The sequence below is a fragment of the Argiope bruennichi genome, chromosome 9, assembly GCF_947563725.1.
Source record: "Argiope bruennichi chromosome 9, qqArgBrue1.1, whole genome shotgun sequence".
Lineage (NCBI taxonomy): Eukaryota > Metazoa > Arthropoda > Arachnida > Araneae > Araneidae > Argiope > Argiope bruennichi.
The window spans coordinates 57,051,737-57,074,306 of NC_079159.1; the positions used below are offsets into that span (position 1 = coordinate 57,051,737).

General features: G+C 26.5%; 1 protein-coding gene across 1 annotated transcript in view; it reads right to left on the reverse strand.

The window, feature by feature from the left end:
* LOC129984033 (FACT complex subunit SPT16-like) overlaps positions 1-22,570 on the reverse strand; it is a 34,316-nt gene that overhangs the window by 9,700 nt on the left and 2,046 nt on the right. The window contains exons 2-18 of the mRNA XM_056093790.1: positions 20,828-20,926; positions 20,574-20,738; positions 16,936-16,995; positions 16,344-16,436; positions 15,974-16,120; positions 15,194-15,345; positions 12,577-12,840; positions 12,389-12,462; positions 8,784-8,896; positions 8,625-8,690; positions 7,971-8,075; positions 6,789-6,904; positions 6,576-6,658; positions 5,448-5,518; positions 4,500-4,627; positions 1,403-1,665; positions 1,144-1,262 (exon numbers count right to left, since the gene is read on the reverse strand). Of these exons, the coding sequence (XP_055949765.1) occupies positions 1,144-1,262; positions 1,403-1,665; positions 4,500-4,627; positions 5,448-5,518; positions 6,576-6,658; positions 6,789-6,904; positions 7,971-8,075; positions 8,625-8,690; positions 8,784-8,896; positions 12,389-12,462; positions 12,577-12,840; positions 15,194-15,345; positions 15,974-16,120; positions 16,344-16,436; positions 16,936-16,995; positions 20,574-20,738; positions 20,828-20,926 (2,118 nt within the window). The remainder of the gene's footprint in view (positions 1-1,143; positions 1,263-1,402; positions 1,666-4,499; positions 4,628-5,447; positions 5,519-6,575; positions 6,659-6,788; positions 6,905-7,970; positions 8,076-8,624; positions 8,691-8,783; positions 8,897-12,388; positions 12,463-12,576; positions 12,841-15,193; positions 15,346-15,973; positions 16,121-16,343; positions 16,437-16,935; positions 16,996-20,573; positions 20,739-20,827; positions 20,927-22,570) is intronic.

Below are 22,570 nucleotides of genomic sequence, written 5' to 3' on the forward strand. Positions count from 1 at the left end.
TTTTTTTATCAACAGAATAAATTGGTGTAAAATTTAAATTTTATATTAAATACATTAATATTTTGTTTGAAAGTTTATAAATAATTTGAGAAGTAAACAATTATATGTTAACTTATAAAATACATGTATTACTTGTCACTACAATAAAAAAAATCATCAAAAGCTTTAAAAAGTCTTAATGATTAATTTAATTTTAAACTTTAAAAAATATTTTCAGGGAAAAAATAAATCGAATTTTGACAACTTTTAATAAAACAAAAAACTCCATTAAAACAAGAAAATTAACAATTTTACCCCAATGTATATATTTAATAATATAATTTACATTGTGATTTAAGTCTTCCAAAGTTTGAATGTTATTAAATGGTCAATAAGTTATAAAGGACCTTAAGATTTTCTATCATGCCATTTCTTTTATTCACAAGGGGGGAAAATAAATCATCTTGAATTTTATGCAAGATAAATGTCTTCAAATTAGGAATAGTAAGTTATTTTTAAGTGAAATCAAAATATGCCTAAACACCAAGAAAAAAAGCAGGATTCTGCTCATGGCAGCCAATCATCCTACCCGTGTGACGTCACAAACAAGTTGTGAAGCTTTGTTTTACGAAGGTCGTGGGTTAACATATTTATGTTTGAAAATATACCTACCATCTACATAAATCTTTTTAAAATATCTTTATTATGGATGATTCATATCTCAGTATTTGTACTAAATTCAAAGGAATTTAATACAATCCAAAAAATTTCTAAATTTAAACAAATCTTATATTTATGTTTTTTAACACTTAATAAAAAAATATTTATTTTAACATTCACTTGCGAAAAATTATTAAAAATATAATAAAATAACACATTCCAAGATTTCTTTTAAAAACTTATCCTGGCAGTTTACAATCTAAGACAGAAGTTCAGTGGAAATGGATACTAATACACAGAAATTGAATATTGATATCTTAGACAATAGGATTATTTTAAAAGAACATTTCTTCAAAAAATAGTTTAAATAATTTTTTCTACAATTTTGAGGAAAGAAAAATTAGACTCTAAGAAAATTGCAGGTCAATATTTGAAATATAATAGTTTTAAAAACAATGTTTTTATAAAGTTATTTCAAAACAGATAAATTACTAAATTTCTTACTTTTAAAGTGAAATGCAAAAGAATTATCATTTCTCCATCACAGGGTTGGAAAAATGCATGCTTTATATTATTGTAAAGGATGTCAACTTTATCACCCCTTACAGAAGTAAACCTAAAACCTGAAAAATAAAATGTCTATTAGATGTTTATATTTTATCTTAGTGGTCATTATATATTACAAATTTCGATAAAAAGTAAGAGGCCAGAATATAAAAATACAAGAAATTAAATAAATAAAAAGTTATATTTCAATATTTACCATTTGAATGAGCTTCTAAAGTTCCAGATATTCTTTTAGAATAGATATTTGGTCTAATGTACAAATCCTTAAGTTTTGGATTGCCTTTGTTTGAACTTAATATTAAAGTATCTTGTTTAACAATCCCTTCTTTTTCTCGTTCTTCAGCTTCTCGCGTCTTGTATTTCTTTTGAACTTCTTTAATGAGTCTAAAAGCTGTGTTTAAATTTGAAGATGGAGCAGAAATTTCACCTGGTTCTTTTAGATTTGTGCTTCGATAAGTACTGAAAAGAACAATGTCTTATGAATAAATATAGGAAAATGTATCTTGGCATGCTTACATCCAATCAACTTATTACATTATATAAAAATTACTTTTATAGAGAATAATTGATTAATGAATTTTCATCTATACTTACATAAAGTTGAATGTGTGTGTGGGTCAGACCGTTTGACCTACAGCTACCAAATTTGGTACATGTATACTTTAGAGGTCGGGAATGTGCACCTGGGGTCCCTTTTTTTTGTATTTTTAATTAGAATTTTAATTATTAATTAAAAACTAACTTTCCCGTCAAAATATATTTTCATTTTCCCCAACGCCAAATGAGTAAGGCTTCAGGTTTCCCCCCACTCTTAACGAGCCTAGGATTAACATTTTTCAGCCGATTATTTCAAACGATTCTGTTTATTTTCTTAATGTTTGATGCATTTAAAATTAAACGCTATTAATTAATCAATCTTTCAGATTCATTCTGAAGTACTTTTGAATTAAAATAAAACAGAATAAAGGAAATAAAAAGTTTCTAATCTGCATAGCATTACCCCAACTGGCGTACAAAAATTCACGCATGAGCATTATGTTCTGATTGTTTACATCCATTTTCAACGGAAGTGGATTTAAATTATTTTTAGGTTGTATCCTCTTGTAATTAAATTGTATTTATGTTAGTTTAGGTTCATCGTTTTTCAAGTAATTTTTTTTAACCTGTTTTTGACTGATTATTTTAAACGATTCATTTTATTTTCTTAGTGTTTGATGCATTTAAAATGAAACATTGTTAATTAATCGAACTGTTCATGATGAACCTGAGAAAATTTTGTTGACAAATTCTTGAGATATTACATAAATTAAGAAAGATATTCTTTAGTGCCCATAAAGTTTAAATGCTCAGTGACTCTGTTATCAGTAATCATATTATAAAAAAATGCTTTGTTTCAGTAAAAAATATTATTATATTAATTGCAGATTAATTCTTTCCACTTTAATTTAAAGCATAAATTCTACGAGAGCTAACAGAAAATTAGAGAGATACATATTACGTTAAGACTGAAGTTTTAAAATATTTTGATGATGAATCTATTAAAGTAGGAATTGCATAAAATATTTTATTATTAAAATTTAAACGAACATTAAGATTGGCGAACCAGCTGGTCGCCAAAGGCGGTTAGTATTTAATAAACTAAAGCACTTTTAATACACTTTACATGAAAGATCTATGTATACAAAACCAATTCTTTGCAGATTATCACAAATTTCTTTTATACTAGAAATTCAAAAGTTATTAAAGCAACAAATTTTGTATATTTGTTGTTTTAATAAACCTCAAAGAACTTTTGAAGTTTATTTCTTTATTTAAAATTAATGTTTAATTAGAATAAAGTGCACTAACCAAAATTTTAAATTCTCTTGATTAATCAAATTTTAAAGAATAAACATATTTTAAACAGATATTTATGAAAAATTATTAAAAGTTTCGACACAAAGTACTCTTTTAGAAGACAATGAAATATAAAAGAAAAACTACAAAAGCATATGTAATTTGAATGATTTTGTAAGTAAGAATATGGAATTTGCATAAGATATCTATCCCCCTCCCAAGCCCAACATATTGTTGAAATACAGAATTGCATTTTTCTGCAAAAACTAAATTTGATTCATACAAAATACATTATATAAGGTAAAATAAGGAAAAGTTATCATTATAGACCTTTAGATATATAGAAGGAAACAAGGATGTGGCATCCTTTAATGAATAGAAAAAATAAATTTTAGGTGCATAATAAGTCACAAAAAATTTATATTTCATTTAAATCAGAAGAATATTAGGTCATTCCATCTACTAAATGATTAAGCTTTCTAAATAAAAGGTTGTAAGTGCAGTATGGTAAGGATGTGAATATCACCGTTAAGAGGCAATTATCTCTAAGTCAATCCTTGACAACTCTGAATGATAATTAAGAACCTCAACTATATAATTTCCAAACTCATGGTTGTATGAGTAAAAATATGTGCATCAATGTAGCTATTCAAATCTATGCTCTCCAACACTATGATTCCAATATTGTATTGATGGTTTTCATAAATATTTACATAGTTATTGAATGTTTCATTCTCTCAAAAGTGTAAAGCTTTAAAATTATTACCCATATAATATATATATATATATATATATAACAATCTCCAGTTTTCTCCATCACTTTGGGTTGTGCACCATCTTAATTGAGTACATTTTGCAGTTTGAATTAGTCGAGGAAAAATAATAAATTTGGAGGAAGGAAAAAAAAAAAAAAAAAAAAACTTTCTTATCTTTGCAAGATAATTACTTTTAGCTGAAATTAACTCCCATATAATTTGAATTGATATTAGATGTCTTATCTCTTCAAGCAGGTTTACAACTTTAACCTATTTATTTATGGACATCCCTTGCATGCTTTTAGAATTCAATAGACCTGTATCAATATAATAAAATGTAATGTAATTGGAAGAATGAAAGTTTACTCAACTTATATTCTTTCAATTAGATTTCATTTCTCATAATCCAATAAATGCCATGTATGCACTAATTCCCACAAGCACCCAGCTACTTACATAATCTTTGAAGGTGATTGAGTGTATGTTGAAAACATTCAACATACTCCTTTCACAATTTGTCTAAAGAAAATCTATGAAGATTTGCATTTTTTTGGTAAGAAACTGTATCGAAATGGATTACATAATGACATAGGACTTACTTCAAATGAATTAAGAGCAAGCATATTTTTAAAATTGTATAGAAAAATTATGCTTTATCAAAGTATGAATATATAAGCCATTTAAAAATTTAAGCATACTTACATTTCTTTTAAAAATGTAGCATCAGGATTAGGGAAAATATTTCCTTCGTTTCTGCCCAGAGCAGCCCCAGGATGATAGAAATTAAGTCGGAGGTAAGTGTATGTACCTTCAACAGACTGACTGATATTCTAAAGAAGAAAAATATAAAATATGATAAATAAAAATTTAGAAGTTTTACAATTAAGATTTACAAAGATTTATTTTTATTTAAAAAATTATGAAACAAATTTTTCATTTCATTTTAAAGTAAATGAAGGTTATTTTGAGATGGGCACTGTAATTTGAATCATGATGAATAGAGGACATTCTTTCATTATCCAAGCTCAATCACCCTAAGATGAGGATACTTCACCACCTTTAACAAATAATTTTTTTTAAAAATTCTAACGATATCAGGGATGTTTTAGGTTCATAAAAAGGGAGGGGAAGGAAATATAAAACATTGCTTTAAATATTTTCTTTAGGGCCACTTTCTATTCAATACGTATTACCAACATTATTGCTTTGATATAAATAAAATGGAGTAAAAGCCTATAAACTCCTTAGAAGTTGCAATAAAAACCAAATGCATAAATTTAAAGCTACTATGAACCCCAAACCACAGAATACACAATTGCAAATTTATTGTAAAACAAGTTTTATACATAACTCTTTCCCCGAAAAAATTGCAATTCATAAGTTGTATAGATAAGAGAAGATTTATCAAAATATTAGCAACGAGACAATGACATGTTGAATTGAATATGTCAATTGTAATGTTATTACAACATACATATCTAAATTATAAATAATAATAAGAGGGCATAATAGATGTTCTTAATGGAATGGAAAATATGTAAAATTAAAATTGCAAAGGGATAAGATTCCAAACAATTGAATAGCAAATTTTAATTATATATATATATATATATATATATATTATAATTGTAAAAAAAGAAAAAAGCAGACCTTTATAGTTGAAATATGGTAAGGTACATTCACACCCATGACAGGAAGGATCAATGTTTCATATTTCTTATCTGAAATATATTATTCATTAATAAAACTTTCAAAATAATGCAATACATATTAAAAAACTTGATTTTCTAAGAATAAAAAAAAATTAAGAGAATATTACACTTCTTTAAAAGTCATGTCATGAATAAAATCTCTAGGAATCATAAAATTTGTAACTATGCATGATATATAAAATAAATAATATTACTATAAAGAATTAATTATTTCCGTATTCAGTTAGTAACATTAATGCCCCATTTTAAGGCAACACTAAGGCTATTTTGGAACGGACCTCTAATTTTGAACTGTGGACAGATGACATCTCAGTTGGCCTCCTCTTTTCAAACTTCGGCACCACAGCAGTGGAGGGCATTTGTGCCCAACGAAGTTTAAGTGGTGGTGGAATTGGGTCTCAAATCTCGACCCTTCTGTTCCCAAAGCAAAGACTTTACCACCAGCCCACTGAGGTCCGTTCCCTATTCAGAGCTGCCTACAGGAAAATATTCATAATAAAAGTGAAACTTAGTAGATGGCTGAAAAAAGAATAAAAATTTCAGAGTGAAAAAAAGCTAGTTCCTAATAAAGCCACCAGAATTTCATTAATAAATTACACATATTCATGATTACATATACACTTTTTAGTAGAAAAATTGATAATAAAGCAAATTCAACATGGTAGCCATAACTGTTAACAACCCTCTGAAATCTAAAGATGGTATGCTCCACAGCTAAATAAAGTGTGTGCTTCGAAATGTCAGGCATACAATGTGTAACATTATTTATAAAATCAGATACAAAAAATTGGTTTATCACAAATAACTACAAATTTCTCCAAAGGCAAAAACCACAAAACTAACTCTGGGAAAAACAGTCGGCCCATTGTTTCTGAAAGAATTTTATACTTTTCTGTAAAATGCTTTTTCAAAACATTTTAGGTTCAAAGAAATCAAGTATTTTAGGACCTTCATATACATTTTAAATCTCAAACATTAGAAGAAAAAAGATGACAAAAACAGCATACATAAAAACTATTCCACATATATACAGCTTAAATCTTTCAAAGCATTCAATAAAACTTACCAACATATAATTTTAACTCTTTCAGTTCTGGTTCTTTAGGAAGTTGGCCAACAGATTTGTAAGATACATTAGATTTGCGAACCCTAAAACAAAAAAATTTGAATTTAACATATTTTTAGCTTTTTTTTTTCCACCACTAGAGAAACTAGAGCTAATGCAAAAAGAAATGTTTCATTTTAATAAAATAATATTTTAAATTATATTGCCACATACTTTTCTTCCTTTTCAACACCAGTTTGTTCAGCTAATCTCGCTCTAGCTTCTTTGTTTAATTGCTCAGCTAATTCTTTTTGATGGGCTTTTCTTTTCTCTTCTGCTGATTGTTCAGTCTAAAAATATATATCAGTTAAATAAAATAGTTCATATAAATTTAATTCTTTAAAAAAAAAGATAAATATAAATTGACAGAAAAAAAAACTTTTAATTATACTGCCAAGACAAACACACAGATGGTCACACATAAAAAGTTAAACTTACAGGTTAACTTTATATCTTCAAAGATAGAAAACCACTTAATTAAAGAAAAGTCCACGTAATATAAAGTACTCAGGCATAAAAACATACCTTAAGTCTTACATGTTCACAAAAGAATATACCTATATGTATATAAACACTTTTTGTTGTACTGAACATTCTTTAATATTTTTTATTTTAACTTGATATATGCTAAGATGAAGAATGAGAATAAAATTATAAAACCTCCTTGGTTCCCTTATACATGTATTTATACTTGTAATAACAAACATATGGAATAGTAAAGATTTTAAAAGCAAATATCCAGTCAGAAATACAAAACCAAGATACTCCAAATAATACTTTTCTGCATTTAAAAATGTATAAGTATTCAAATATGCTTATGTATAAAAATAAATGTGTAAAAAGTATTGTGCTCTTAAAAATGCCTGTTTTAAAATATTCAAAAAACTATAAATAATCTTGCTTTAATTTTGTTTATGAAAAAATATATATATCATCACTTTAAGCAATTAGCTAATAAAAAATGCAATCAAAACTAAATGTGGATTAAATCTTTTTCCCCCTTCTGTCATTCCAAAATGATTTTCGTTCAATTGGTTAAGTAACGCTTACAGGTTAATGATCTAATGAGCCTTCAAAGATAAAGTTTTTCAGAGATCATCAGTTAAATTTAAAGAATAGAAACTACTCAGCTAGCTAAACAGGATGATAAAATTGGCCATCCAAATGGATATCACTTCATGCAGAATTTTGAGAGTAAGTTTCAAAAAGTATTCCAATATTATTCAATAAACAGACATTCTGCATATAATATAATAATTGTTAATCTCCTACAGTCTCTTTATTAATTTAACATCTTTTTCAGATCATGTGAATTATAGGGATTGGGAGAAGAAAGAATAAAAATTAAAAGCATACCCTAAGTTTTGAATCTAAAATTGCAGTTCTTCTTGCTCCTCTACCTAAAGTTTCTTCTTGTGGAACAAGTGGCTCTTCCTCCTCCTCTTCCTCTTCATCATCATCCTGAAATCAGTTTATGTGCAAAATTTTATATCTACTTTTTTGACAGAAATAATAGCTGGAATTCTTAGATTTCTTTTTTTTTTTTAATTATATACCGACAGGACAATTGTATCCTCACCAAAATCAACTAATTTTTCATTTCTTTATCAAGAAAAATAATATTTTAAAGATAAAAACAATTTTATAAAATTTGAAATATCTTTTCAAATTTATGCAAGTAAAATAATTTAGCAATTATAATAACCTGCATTCATGGACAATCTGTTTTGACCATACAAATGCACATGATAATCAATTTGTAAATTGTTAATTGGCCTAAAATCTGAAAATCTATGATCACCAAAATAAATAAAGGAGCAAGGAAAGTAAAATTTTATTGTTAAAAGTTTATGTATGAATGTAGCTTATGACAAAACACAATAGTAACTAATTCCAAATAATAATTAAAAAAACTTTTAAATCCATAGATCTGTTAGAATTAAAATTAAATCTGCACAGATTAAACAAAAAATACTTAGAATAAATTGTAAGGGGAAAATATTAACATACCTTTAAAACGATGGCAATATTTTTCAATTTCTTTTTGTTGTTTGTCAAAATTGTACAAGGAGCGCCCTAAAAATATATATATATAAACTAAATTAAGCACTTATATATCAATAAATTAAAAGTAAAATGGTAATAATAATAAAAAAACGAAATATTAACCTCGTTAACTAACACCGTGTCTCCAATAAATAAAGCATATGTTTCAGGTTCTTTGTCATCTGATACTTTTTTCTGAAGTGGAGAGAAACCAATGTTTATACTAAATATCATACCTACAAAAAAAAAAAAAAAAAAAACTTTAAGACATGAATTATTTTATCTGGAACTAAAATTAATCTGTCTAATCTGATTAATTAGACAGATTTTTTTTAATTATCCAAATGAGAAAATCTCAAAAAATTTACAATATGGGAGTATAGGAATAAAGATGTGAATATTTGTCAAATTATTTTATTATTTAAACTCTGAATAAAATTTGTCTGTTTAATGACTTCTAATCATGACTTTCAAAGACGTCTCTAAAATAAAAACCAGAATAGCAGCATAATTAAAACATACAATTTCAAAAATCATTTTATCTATTTTGAATGATAAACTTTTTTGTTGTTGTTTATTTACAGATGCGAATTTTTTACACATAAATAAAATTAATTGTATAAAGAAATATAACTAAAGAACAAATTTTAAGAATTCTGTAGATTATTTCGAAGAGAGGCAAATCATTAGTCAAGAAAGTTCAAAACTAATACAGGGTGTATAGTGAAAAACTGCCGCAAAAATTAAATACTTTTAAGCACTTTTTAAGCACCTTAGCCAAAAAAATTAAGCACCTTTGTATAAGTATGCATACATAAACTACATATTTTCTAACCATAGTATTTTTTCCCTATTTTACTATAATGCATAGTTTAAATTGAAAAAAAAATTCTTAAAAATTTTAAATACTTAATTTTTTAAATTATAATATTTCTTTCTGTATTTGCACAACATCTTCTATTGCAAAATTTTGCCATTTTGAATCTGACAAAAGGATAGAAATAATCATTAAAATGAGAAGGGGGAAAAAAAACTAGTAATACCAAAAAAATTAAGTCAACTTTTAAAAGATTAACAATAAAGATCTTTTTCAACTTTTCTTAAAATTAAAATATCAGATAGATAAAACATTTCTGAAAATGTTGATAATGATGTAGGAGCTCAGCATGACCAAATATTTTGTATTTGTTTCCAGCATGACCCAAGACTTTTATATAAACAACAATTAAGATCTAACATTACTGAGATGAAAAGAGTAAATTTCTCCCTGCACTGACTTATTCTATTAAGTAATTTCAATTGCAATCTTATAAACCTAAGAACTAAAGCATTCATATGGCTATCATCATATAACCGGCAAGAATGCCATGAAATTAATGATGGAACAAAGTCCTGTTCTAAATAAGTTCTTAAAATCATTTTTAATAGAAAATAATAGCAGCGTTTACAAATGATCAGACTAAAAAGAAATTGTCTTATCGCCTCTTATTTTTAAAAGTGCAGTAAAAGTCTTTTTGAAACGTTTAACATTCCTAAAATTTAATGAAAACCTACTTTTTAATCTTTAAATAAAAATTCTTACTTATAAATTAGCCAGAGCATTTACCCAAAATTTTCTCACATATTGCAGAAAAATGCTTTGTGTGACATTGCTGTGCATTATGGAATATTAACACTAGGCATGAATTAAATATTTTTACTGTTTCAATCTATAGTGTGATTGTTGGCAAGTGTTTTGGGATTAATCTCTGGCATGCGGTTGAAAGTATCCCAAAAGCAAATTTTTAGTTTTAGACACATTATTCCCAATTGATTGAAACCAAAATCTAACTCAAAACTACACTTATCATCACAAAATTACATACTAAATTTGCTATATTTTTGAGTTGTCACGTTTACATATTTACAGGCGGAATTACATTAGTACAGGCGGACATCTGGCGAACCCTTTGTTGGATTTGGCTCAAAATTCGACAGATCTGTGTACTAAATTTTAAGTATCTAGCTCTCTTTGTTTTATAGTTATCATGCTAACTTATATTCTAACAGTCAGTTCTCTAAACGGATGTTGCTAAAAATTTGATCGAAATCTACAAGTTTGGTGCGAGACTTCACCCATCTAGCTCAAAGTTTGTTATTTTTGTCACAGACAGATATTTTTTGAAAATGTGTTTTCGAATTCAAGGAGGTATGAAACATGGAGATACGTTAAAATCTCGAGTTCAAATTTTTTTATGATTACAATATTTTCTCTAAATTTTGTATACAGAAAAGTAAAAATACCAATTAAAGTTTTTTTAAAGAAAGTTTTTCTTGAAGCCAGTCCAAGATAATATATCACATTGTCTAAAACTAATTTCTCAGAATAAAAAAAATAAAAAATTACATTCAACCAAAAAAAATTATTTTTCAAAAGCTATTCTTTTTTAACCTTTAAAACAATTTTATACCAAATTATATGCTTTGATGTTATGAAAACATTAAAATTCTGTTTAATTAAACTTCGAATTAAAAGTTTGAGAAATTTAGTGTGCCTCTAATGCCCAAAAAATAACTTCCCAAACTTCATACTCCTTTCAATGGCTTAATGCCGGGTGTTGCTCAGGGCAAGACTTTATATATAAAAAGAGATTTTATTGGGGAAAAATTTCTGTAAGAGTAATAAAAAAAACATTATAAAATAATAAAACCTAAAAAAAAAATTTTAAAAAACTTTTTTAAAAAATTTCTTTACAAATATTTAAGTTTCAGATACAGCAGTTCTTTTTTCTTAGTCAAAAAATTTTTTGGGAATATTAGTCCAAGAAATAAAAATGTTCAAATGGATGGGAATATTTAAAAAAAAAAAAAAAATACCAAGAAAGATATCACGATCATTGAAAATTAAAGGCATCAAGTTAAAATTTCATTTTATAAGATTATTAAGCGATTGATTAACGTAATTACGCACCGCAATTAATAACAATTCAATATAGTACAGTTGTATACCTGTAATAGGTCGTTCAAGCAAATTTGGCATAGTACATATTTTGCACTGCCCCTTCCAGATAACTATTCTAGTAATTTAATAAGCGGCAATGCACATAATTGAAGAAAAAAAGGAGGGGGTGCAAAAAAGAAAGGGAGGGGAAAAAAATCATCAAGCGTTATCTTAATATGTGCTGGAACCCTTGAGTAATTCGTAGAATTCTTCCCTTTAGTTGGTTTTCTTTTTTGATACATCCAGTAAACAAGCCTTTATGATCATGATTTCGAATTGTCATATTCAACTTATGGGGAAACAGAACAAAAATTTTCTTCACTTCACGAGAAAATTAAATACTTTACAAAGGACCTTTTCTGAAAATCAAGCACTTTTAAGGTGCTTCAAAGTTGTTTTCAAATGTACGCACTTTTTATGATGCTACGCACCTTGTAATATCATTAATTAAAATTTTTTACATAGGTGCATTTTATTTTAAAGGTGTCATTATTATCTATTCCAGTTTTTTTCCAAAAATTAAAAAATCACAATCACAAAATGCAATACATATAACAATGCTTGAAATAAGCAATTATTTATGCACAATTACCTAATTACACTGCATAAATTATGGAAGTTAAAATAGACATGGAATTTACAAAATAAATAAGAAAAAAACTTTATTGATACTAGCATTATGCCAAGAAATGCCCAATTCCTTCAACAAATCCTTAACTTCATACACAGAAAATGAACATTAACATACCTTTTTTTGCTACAGCATTTGATTTGGATGTAATAGCTAAAGTACCTTCTCTAAATTCTATACCTGTAGCAAACCTACATTAAAAGTAATATAGTTAAAATTTTATACATTTTTCATAAAAAAATATATATATAAAAGATGCATTATTCTTCAGATGAAATATTATATTATATATAATTTTGCATTACCCTAAATTTTTAACCATCTTATCAAGCAATTCTTTGTGGTTCTTCTCTACAAAAGCAACAGCAGCAGCATATACATCACAAAGCTTTACATTATGTTGAAGTTTCTGTAAAACTTCTTCTTGCAAAGAAACTGTGAAATTATAAAGCTCTTCTTGTTCTTTGGTGGGATTTACCATCAATGTTCGAACAACATTAGAACAATAAGACTTGTAACGAACCCCAAGTGCACAAGTTATAGTTCCAAACTGTAAATTATTTTTATCACTGAAAAAAAAATATATATATATTAATTTAGTGAGAATAAATAACTATACATATTCAGAGAATTCAAGCATCACACTAAAAAGTAAAGTTTTCAAAAACTTAATCATTTCTCAAAAGATATCAATTCTTGTGATCAAAAACTTTAGGAATGTTATAATATAAAAAAACAAAAAAACAATCAATATACTGGTCCATGTTTATTACATCTCCTTCAAAGAAATATTCTTTGATTGCAATGCTCTACTGTCAATATTTTTTTCCAATCTTAAAAAAAAGTCAAAATCATTTTCATGGAACCATTTTAGAATTTGCACTAAAGTTTCTATTTACCGCTTCAATACTGAAATTGATAATCACAAAGAAACCATTTCAAAATGGCAAAAGATTAAGAGGTTATATACTGTATATCATAATACAGAGCCTACATAGCCTTCTAGAAATTTTTTATAAAAATATTCAGGAAAATGGATATTAATTATAATGCCACCTTGATCTCTAATCGCTGCTTGACATAAAGCAACTGATATCAAAACTTTTTCAACAATGTCTCAAATTGTTAAATAACAATCATTAGACATCAATTTGTTTATCTGGTTGATATATTGATGATTAGTTGAAGTGAATGGCCAACAAAAGTGAGTTTAATTTAGGCAAATTACTTGAACTTCTTTTCAACATTTTATACCAATCCCATAATATTTATGAAAATCATTTACCTTGAAAGTCTTTTGTAACATTTTTTAAGGTTTCAAAGCTGAAAATGCAGTGTGTAAATCAAAATCAATGCTTGTATTTTTTCTAAATAACATCTGCCATTTCAACAAATAGGCAGAATTAAAATTTTTACTGTATCAAAAATATACATAAACTGTATACTTATTTAGTATATATATATATATATATATATATATATATATATATATATATATATATATATATATATATATATATATATATATATATATATATATATATATATATATATATATATAGGAGGTGCCACTCAAATCTGGAAAAAAAATTCCCCCTACATATATTTAATAGACGAGAAAACACTCATGTACACACTAGCACTCATGTACTAGTTATAAGGGAATATAATTTTAAGGAGTGGAAAAAGCAAGGAAAGGAAACAAGAATTTAACATTACTCGAAATAATAGCATATAAAAAAAAAGTATATATTTACACTAAAAAAAATTATATAGAATTTAGCAAGACAAAATTTATATAACAAGGGAGGTATTTTATTACCTCTCATTTTTTATTAAGTCACACAAAATTAAGGACTAGACTAAAATAATAAAATAAAAAATCATACAAAACATTTGTTATGATGTAAATCATACGATTACTTAACAAAAACATACAAAGCAATATTTTTTTAAAAAATTTATTTACTCATTTTTGCCAATTCAAGTATTTGGGCATAAATTTCTGCATATTTTTCAATTATCAGTTTCATACAGCTGATGGACTTAATTCGTAACAAATAAGGTATTACAATTTTGAATGGTCTAACATACATTTTTCAACTATTTCATTGAACATAATATGAAAATACTTGATATATCACTGAATGAAATAAAGGATGAAAGTGACACAACAAGTTTTAATGTCAATAAAAATTCAGATATAAGTTATTGTTCTTGAATAATAAGTCCGAAATCAGTTTATTTTTGGATATTAAATCTGACATTTTAACATTTGATTTGTCATTCCTTTTAGAGATTAACTACAGCATCGATGATGACTCTTTTGAACGGGCATTCAGTCATATGTGTGTGTGTGAAAGCATTATTTTATGTTAAGCAGTGAAGACATTTGGCATTTTAAAATTCGATTTATTCTCTCGTGGGAGGCAGGTACGATTATTTACAAAAAGGTGTGGGCAAGGCACAGCCACTCCAGTGCTACACAAAAGCAGAGGTCGGGAAGAGAACTAAATAAATTATCCCTCGTCTTATATAACATGAGATATTGATAGGGAATATATATATATATTACAGTGTTAATATATTAAGAATCTAATAGCGATTTCTGATTCATCTCAGTCACAAGTAAGGGAAACACAGGGATCTTTTAAAAAGAATGTGCTTACTGGACATTTTTCTACCTCTTTAAGCGGAGCATGAGAAAGTGCCAGTGCTTAATCGATTCAGCAATTTTATAAAGCTTCTCTTTAATTAATTAAGTAGAGAAAATGGAATTGGATCAGGAAATAAGAGAATGAAATTAAGAGTTTAATATATATATATATATATTTCCAATACTTTTTGATCACAAAAATACAATGTTGTAGCATATTCAGAAGCAACATATTAAAGAAATAATTGCAATAGAATTTACTTTACCTTGATACACTAAATTTCAAATTATAATTTCCTCCTGACTGAATAATACAAGGATAGCATAAATCAACTTGAGAGAGATCTACACCTGTTACATATTTCTTATCACTTAGAGCTTGTTCTACTCCTTCTGTAAGTTTTGAATGTTTTACTTTCTGAAAGAAAATTGTTTCATGAGTATTTATATATTAATGTCAATTTAATTAAAATTCTAAAATTTTATATTAAAAGTTTCTTGATATACAAAAAAAAAAAAAAAAAAGAATATAAATCATTTCCAAAATATTTTTTAGCACAGATAAGCTCAACAAGAAGGAATGAGAAATCAAAACTGATTTTAGGCAAGGTGTGAAGACTTTTGAGAAATAGTAAGCCCACAGATAAGAATCAAGTTGAGAATATTAGATTTAAAAATATATATATAAATTCATACACAGTGTTTAACCACACATCATTAATTTCTATAAATTAAAGAAGCAGGAAGGGAAGTACTTTCATCTATTCTGAGAAATTTAATAAACAGCATGAAAGATTTTCAATTAATATAGAGATACTATAGCATGTTTATTAAGAAATTATATGCTGATACTTGTATCTATTTATTTATATAATTCAGAAGTATTCTTTCCCAGTACAATTAATTTGATACAAATGTAGAAAAATATAAGATATTAACATAATAATAATAATACTTTAAGACTCATAAAATCACTAAAGTTGAAAAATCAAATGATAAACAAAAAATATATTACTGATATTAATTCCTAATGCATTCATACTCACTTTATCGGAATCAATAATTTCCATGATTTGATCTTTCAGATATTTGGAATAAACATCAACAGTAACCTGACATGCTTTTTTAACAATAGAAACTTCAATATCTTCCTTAGGTGCCATGAGATAAGCAACAGTAGCACTAACATCAACCTAAATAGAATGTTTCATTATCAATATTCCAGTTTTTAATATTTCATCACATATATTTTTAATTACGTGAAAAATTAAAAAATTCCCACTATCAACCATTTGACTACTGGATACATATTAATTAATAAATAAATATCACTTCACTATAGAAATATAAATACACATTACTTCAACATTTAAAAGTGTTCTAAATTATTCAAATGGTCCAATAATTAACACTTACAGTATCAAAATTTTCTTTAGAAAGAGCAGCTCGCCAAGAATCTAAGAATTCCCCTGGGAATTTGTCTTTGGCAAATTCTCCAATTGTATTACCCTGAAATATTTAAAATAAAGACATTCAAGATATAGAATAACGATAGCATAACAAAACTATGAAATGTATATATTTAGTAGATGGACACTCAGCTTGATAGTTATTGATGTTTTATATATATTTTACTCCCATTTTTCAGTAATTTCAAACTAAAAACAAATATATAGGAAACACCACTGTATACAATTGTGGTTATAATTATGAAAAAAAAAAAAAAAAAAGCTTAAGGTGCAGATAATAATTTTAAAAAATTTGAATTGCAAGGCATTTTGATTTTTTTTTTTTAACTGTATAATAAAGTTCACAAAACTTCCTCTATTTTGAACTGCAATACAATTTAAAAATTTAATTTGGAAGGGGGAGAGATTTCACTGTTTGAATTTTTAGTTAATTTTATTTTTAACAGATACTTTGGGAATGCCATAGAGATGGAGTAAATCTAATATGATTAAATCCAAATATTACAAAACAGAAAAATAAATTTTTTAATGCAACTTACCTTTTTACTATTTTTAATAGCATTGATTAGTTTTTCAAAATTAGCTTTGTCCTTATCAGCCTATAATATAAAAAAGTTGTAAATTAACAGTAATGGAAGCAAAATCGTTTAAATTATTTATTCAAAATTAGAATTATTTTGAAACATGTTTTCATACTAACACAGTGTAAGAACATACAATGATATCATAAATGGACCAATGCTGTCTAAACTTCTATGATAGTGATAATAATAAAAGAAAATTCTTCATTTTTCATGAAAAAATGTGATCGTGCCTTAATATGTACAATTTAAATTATATATATGTAAGGAATTTCGTCGAATCCTGTTGGCTAAATTATATGTAACATATTTTTTTTAATTATTATTGTTAATTTCGTTTTATTCTAATCCGAGTGGCAGGCATGATTATATACAAGAAAACACAGTGTGGCACAAAGCAGAAGTAAGAAGAGCGAAAAAATGGGACGAACAGATGATGACTAGCCTTATATAACATAGGATTTCCCGGCCACGTGCCGAGGGAATGACCTTCGACACCTTTTCAAGGGTACCGAAGTACCACTCTCATTTGAAACGTAGTTCTGATGACGCATTATTTTTACAAAGGGATTAATTAAACCGAAAGTGGAATTGGATCATGAAATAAGAGAATATATTAGAATGAAGTTAGAAAGGGCTAAATTAAGGTAAAGTTTTAGAAATTAATTTGGATTAAATTAAGAGTTTAAAATATCATTACATACATATATGGGTCATTTCCAAAATTCGGTGCCATTTGTTGTCCATGTGAAACACATTTTTTTTACAAGATGTTATAAAGTTTAAATGATTTTTCTTTTTACCATGCTTTTTAGCAGGCAATTTCCAGTGGAGAAACAATAAAATTAAAATAATTCATCTGATTTTTTATTTTTTTTTCTAATAAAGAAGTTGAGAGGAAACAAAAATTCAGCTGTCCAAATCATAAAACTCAAAATGTGTTTTTCTGCATTACTTTCCAAAAATTAAAATTTTTATTCTGACATATTTTTTTATTGTGAAATATACTTTTAATTATGTTATAAAGAAGGTTTTAATAACCTTTTAAGAAGAATAGATGATTTTTACCAATTAAATACAGCTGTCCAGACATTAAGTCATGTTTGCTACCATACAATATTTTCAACATTTTAAGCAACAAGATTGAAATTTTGAAATGACAACACTTGTATACCAGTGAAACATGTTCTAATAAAGAAATGCAAGCAGCCATCTTGAATGTTTGATGTTTGATTGAAGAAGCTGAAGCCTTTTTGTGTTAAGTATTTTTATTGCATGTCATGTCTGTTACCTTAATATTTTATATAAAATATATTTATTTATTAATTTATTCAACTGATTAATTTAGATTTTTAGGTTTTTAATTTTAATTAAAATTTATTTTCATGTTTTTATGGAATTATTTAGTTTCCTTAATTTTTGTACTTTGAAATGTCATGTCTGTTACTCTATATAGTAACAGACATGACAATCTTGGTAACAGACTTGACATGTTTCAAGATTTGAAATATGGTTCAATTTTTGGGTTTGTTTTGTTTAAATTTTAGTTGATATTTTAGGAAGAATTTTTTAAGGGTGGGGGGAGGGAATAAATGTAAGTTCTTACTTTTTAAAAGCGCATGTTTGTTTTTCATTTTTTCTCTTCTTTGTTTTTTATTATCACATTGTATTTACTGAATTGATTAATGTTTGCAATATTATCAAATCATTTGCTTTATTAAACTTTATTTCTGAAAATTACGTGTGCAAGCATGCTACAGAAGTGCAGGCATTTCATTTCGGAGGATCGAGAAAGCAGGCAACTCTGCATACTGGCGCTTTATATCTAAGAAACCAGCATGAACCAATTTCATTCTGCACAATTTCCGAATGTTACAACCATGGTCCTGCAGCAATTTGGGCTCATGGTCTTTTTTTTGAGGCTGGTCACGGCAAGGGCGCTGCTGATGGAATAGGGGTAGCCATTAAGAGAGCTGCTGACAAAATAGTTGCACAGGGGACAGATATACCCGATGCAAAAACTCTGTTTAATGTTTTAATAAATAAAACAAACATTCAGCTTCATTATATCTGTGAAACAGATGTAGAAATGTTTAAAAAAATAATTCCATCTGATATTCCGGTTTTAAAAGGAACGATGAGCGTACATCAAATTTTTTCTTTTGGGAATGACTCAATGTTTTTTAGGGATTTAAGCTGTTTCTGCAGACAGAAAAATGTCTGTGACTGTTTTACAGTTAATGTATTTGCATTAAAAGAAAATGAACAAGAAAGAACAGCCATGACAATAAATAACGCAGAAAATAATTGTAAATCTTTTTCTTCTCCTTTATCCAACAATTTTCAACATTCAAGAAGGAAGCTTCGTACTTGTAAAATTGGAGGATAAACGATCGATAAAATATTTCGTTTCAAAAATAATCGACATCCAGGACAACAATTTTACAGTTAAGTATTTAAAAAAAGTCAGGAATCATGCAAAGTTCTTTTGAGAGGAGGATAAAGAATATAATATTGAAGCAGAGGATATTGTAATGAAACTTCCAAATCCAAATCTAACTGGATGCTCTTTTTGCCAATTATAATATTTGATGTGGATCTCTCCAAATATGATGTTGAATAAATAGCATTGTAACTCAAGAAAATACTAAAAAATAAAATGTGTACACATCTTCCAATTCTGTATCTGTGAATTTCAAATAATATATACATATTTTTTTTTTATTTTATAGTAAAAAGTTATGTATTAAAAGAGAAACACATTTTAGCTTAATTCTATCTTTCAAGCTTTACATCAAAATTTGGCTCCTGAATTTATGTCACGTCTGTTACTCAGTGTCACGTCTGTTACCATTTAAAAATTTTCCTTAAAAATTTTAAATTGACATAATATTGCTACAATTAGAGTTACATATTAATTGACTCTGCCTAGTATATATAAGAATGACAGACATTTTGCATTAATTGTTTTTTATAGTATTTTATATTAAAAAAATCCTTGTAAGAATTCTATATTAGTAACAGACATGACAAACAAAAGTATAAAAATACCATAAGAAATATTTTTTTATTCGAAAGTCTTTATTATATGGGTAAAATGACTCTATACTTATATTAAATATAGCTTTACATTATTGTACACTGAACTTAAATACTAAAATTACAAGAAAAATGTCCGGTAACAGACATGACAATTTTCATCATATCTGACCAAAAAAACATCAATTAAAAATATATAAAAAAAAAATGTATCAAAAATATTCAAGTAATATACAGAAATAATGTCTGTTTAATAATATTAAAAAAAATTTACTAATTAAAAATTTTTTTATTTTTGTCTTTTTAATTTCAAAATGGCACCGAATTTTGAAAATGACCCATATAGTGAGAGAGAGAGAGAGAGAGAGAGAGAGAGAGTTTAAAAAACAATTGCTTCGTAGTTAGAAAAGTCTTAAAAATATTTCAACTTAATTTTTTTTATATAATTAGTAACTATTTCTATAAGAAATTATTTCTCTTTATAAGAACGCAATAAATTTTTAAAAAAATCATTTAGAACTGATAAATTTCTCAAACTTTTTTTGATTTTTACTAACCTTGTCACGGACAAGTAATGTTAAAGGAGGGACTTCATTCTCATTTTCCTTTCCAGATTCAAATTGCTTGAGAAATTCAACTTTCTTCCTACTTGCCAAGAAATACATGCTGCTTTCGCAAAACACCATGATTGTATCTGTGAGTTCATATGCAAACAGCCATGTCTAGGAAGACACACATAATTTCATAGGTTTTAACAATTTTTATAAAAATTTAAATAAATAAAAAGCAGAAAATAATAAAAATATCATACTTGAATAGCAGTAGATTTGCTATAGACAATGTCTTCATCAACCCCAACAGCACACACAAGGGCATCCATTTTACCAAATCCATTTTCTGTTTCAGAGTTCTGCAATATTTTATGATTAAAAGTTTCAGAATTATGTTTCCAAGAAAATAAAGCCACTCTTTAAAAGATAATGCTAATAATTTAAATTTTTTTAAAGAAATAAAAGAAGAAAAGATGTACCCCATTTTAAACATTACCATTATTATTCAAACATTAAAATACAGCTCAGAAGTCCAATGTTTACAATGTCCAACTCGGAACTGTTCATAATCATGATTATTCATAAGAAAAATATGAAATTCAGAGAATAATTTAATAGAGGGGTGGGGCAGAAAACATTCTGCAGATTAAAACTAAAAATATTTCTAAATAAAATATATCAGAGAACATATTACTGTAAAAATATTAACTACATGTCCAAGCATTATTTTCTCTCAAAGTCATGCCATAACTACATACAAAATGTCTTTTTTCCTCCTAAAAAATTTAATTTCAATGAAAAGCACTTTCTTGTAGTAAAAATTATAGCCAAAAATATTGATAGTTATATTTCATGAAACACACACACACACACACAAGAAAAAAAACAGTTACATAAAAAAATATTTATACTTCTGTTTTTTTGTGCTATTCCAAATTTCAGAAATATTTCTAATAACATATACATTATTTTAAATTTTACTAAACATATTAGACAAAAAGGTAAATAATGATTAATTTCAAAAATCAAATCATAGTATAATTTCTTTTAACCCCCCCCCCCCACAAAAAGGTGCTTTAAGAAAATCTTTAGCTCTAACCTTCACTTTCTTGTATATTCCCACAAGAGAATACTTGCTATACAGCTTTTGTAATGAATACATATTTGCATTGCAAATTGAATTATACAGACAACAGAATTTAAATAAAAATTCAGTAGATGAAGAAAAAAAGTTCAATCAATTTTAGCATTAGATGTTCGAAGATTACAAAGTAACTATTTTTCTTCATATAGCCTCTCTTCATTTTTAATGAATTTACTAATTTATGAATTTAAGGTGTTGTTGATGACTAGTTTTCTGAAGTCATACCTAAAATGTACTTGATATTTAATCATATAGATTTTTTTTAAGCTTAACAATGGTGAAGTGACATTTAAACAATAAAAAGAGAAAACAATTTTTTTTTTTAACTTGAAAAATGCACATAATTTAAGGGAGAAATATGATACTTTTTCAATTAATGATGATCCATTTTTCAAATCATGGAAAGTTCACAATTTTAATCATAAGTATCCCTACCAATTTTAGAAATAACTAAATAAAACTTTTTCCTGAAATTTTATTATGATAGATAGTTATATTTTCTAACTGGAATTTTAACCAATCTCCTTTAACTGTTAAGTTGTTTTTTCAAAGCATCCTTATTTTGCCTCCAGGGTACAGTAACTTGTCTCACAAAATTCAGCACAGCTAATTTTGCTATAGGTACGAATTAATCCCCTGGCTATATATAACAGTTTTAGCAGATGCATAGCTGAAAAAGTGACACTTATCGAAATAAACTTAAAATTTATTTTTTCATGGGAGGCACAATTTTTGCACACAAAGACAGAATGTGTATGTTCACATCAGAACACAGGTGCAAAGTGAGAGAAAATTTTTCCTTTAGTGATTTTGACATGTGTCAGAAAAAGGAATTGCAGGTATCTTTGAAAATAATACA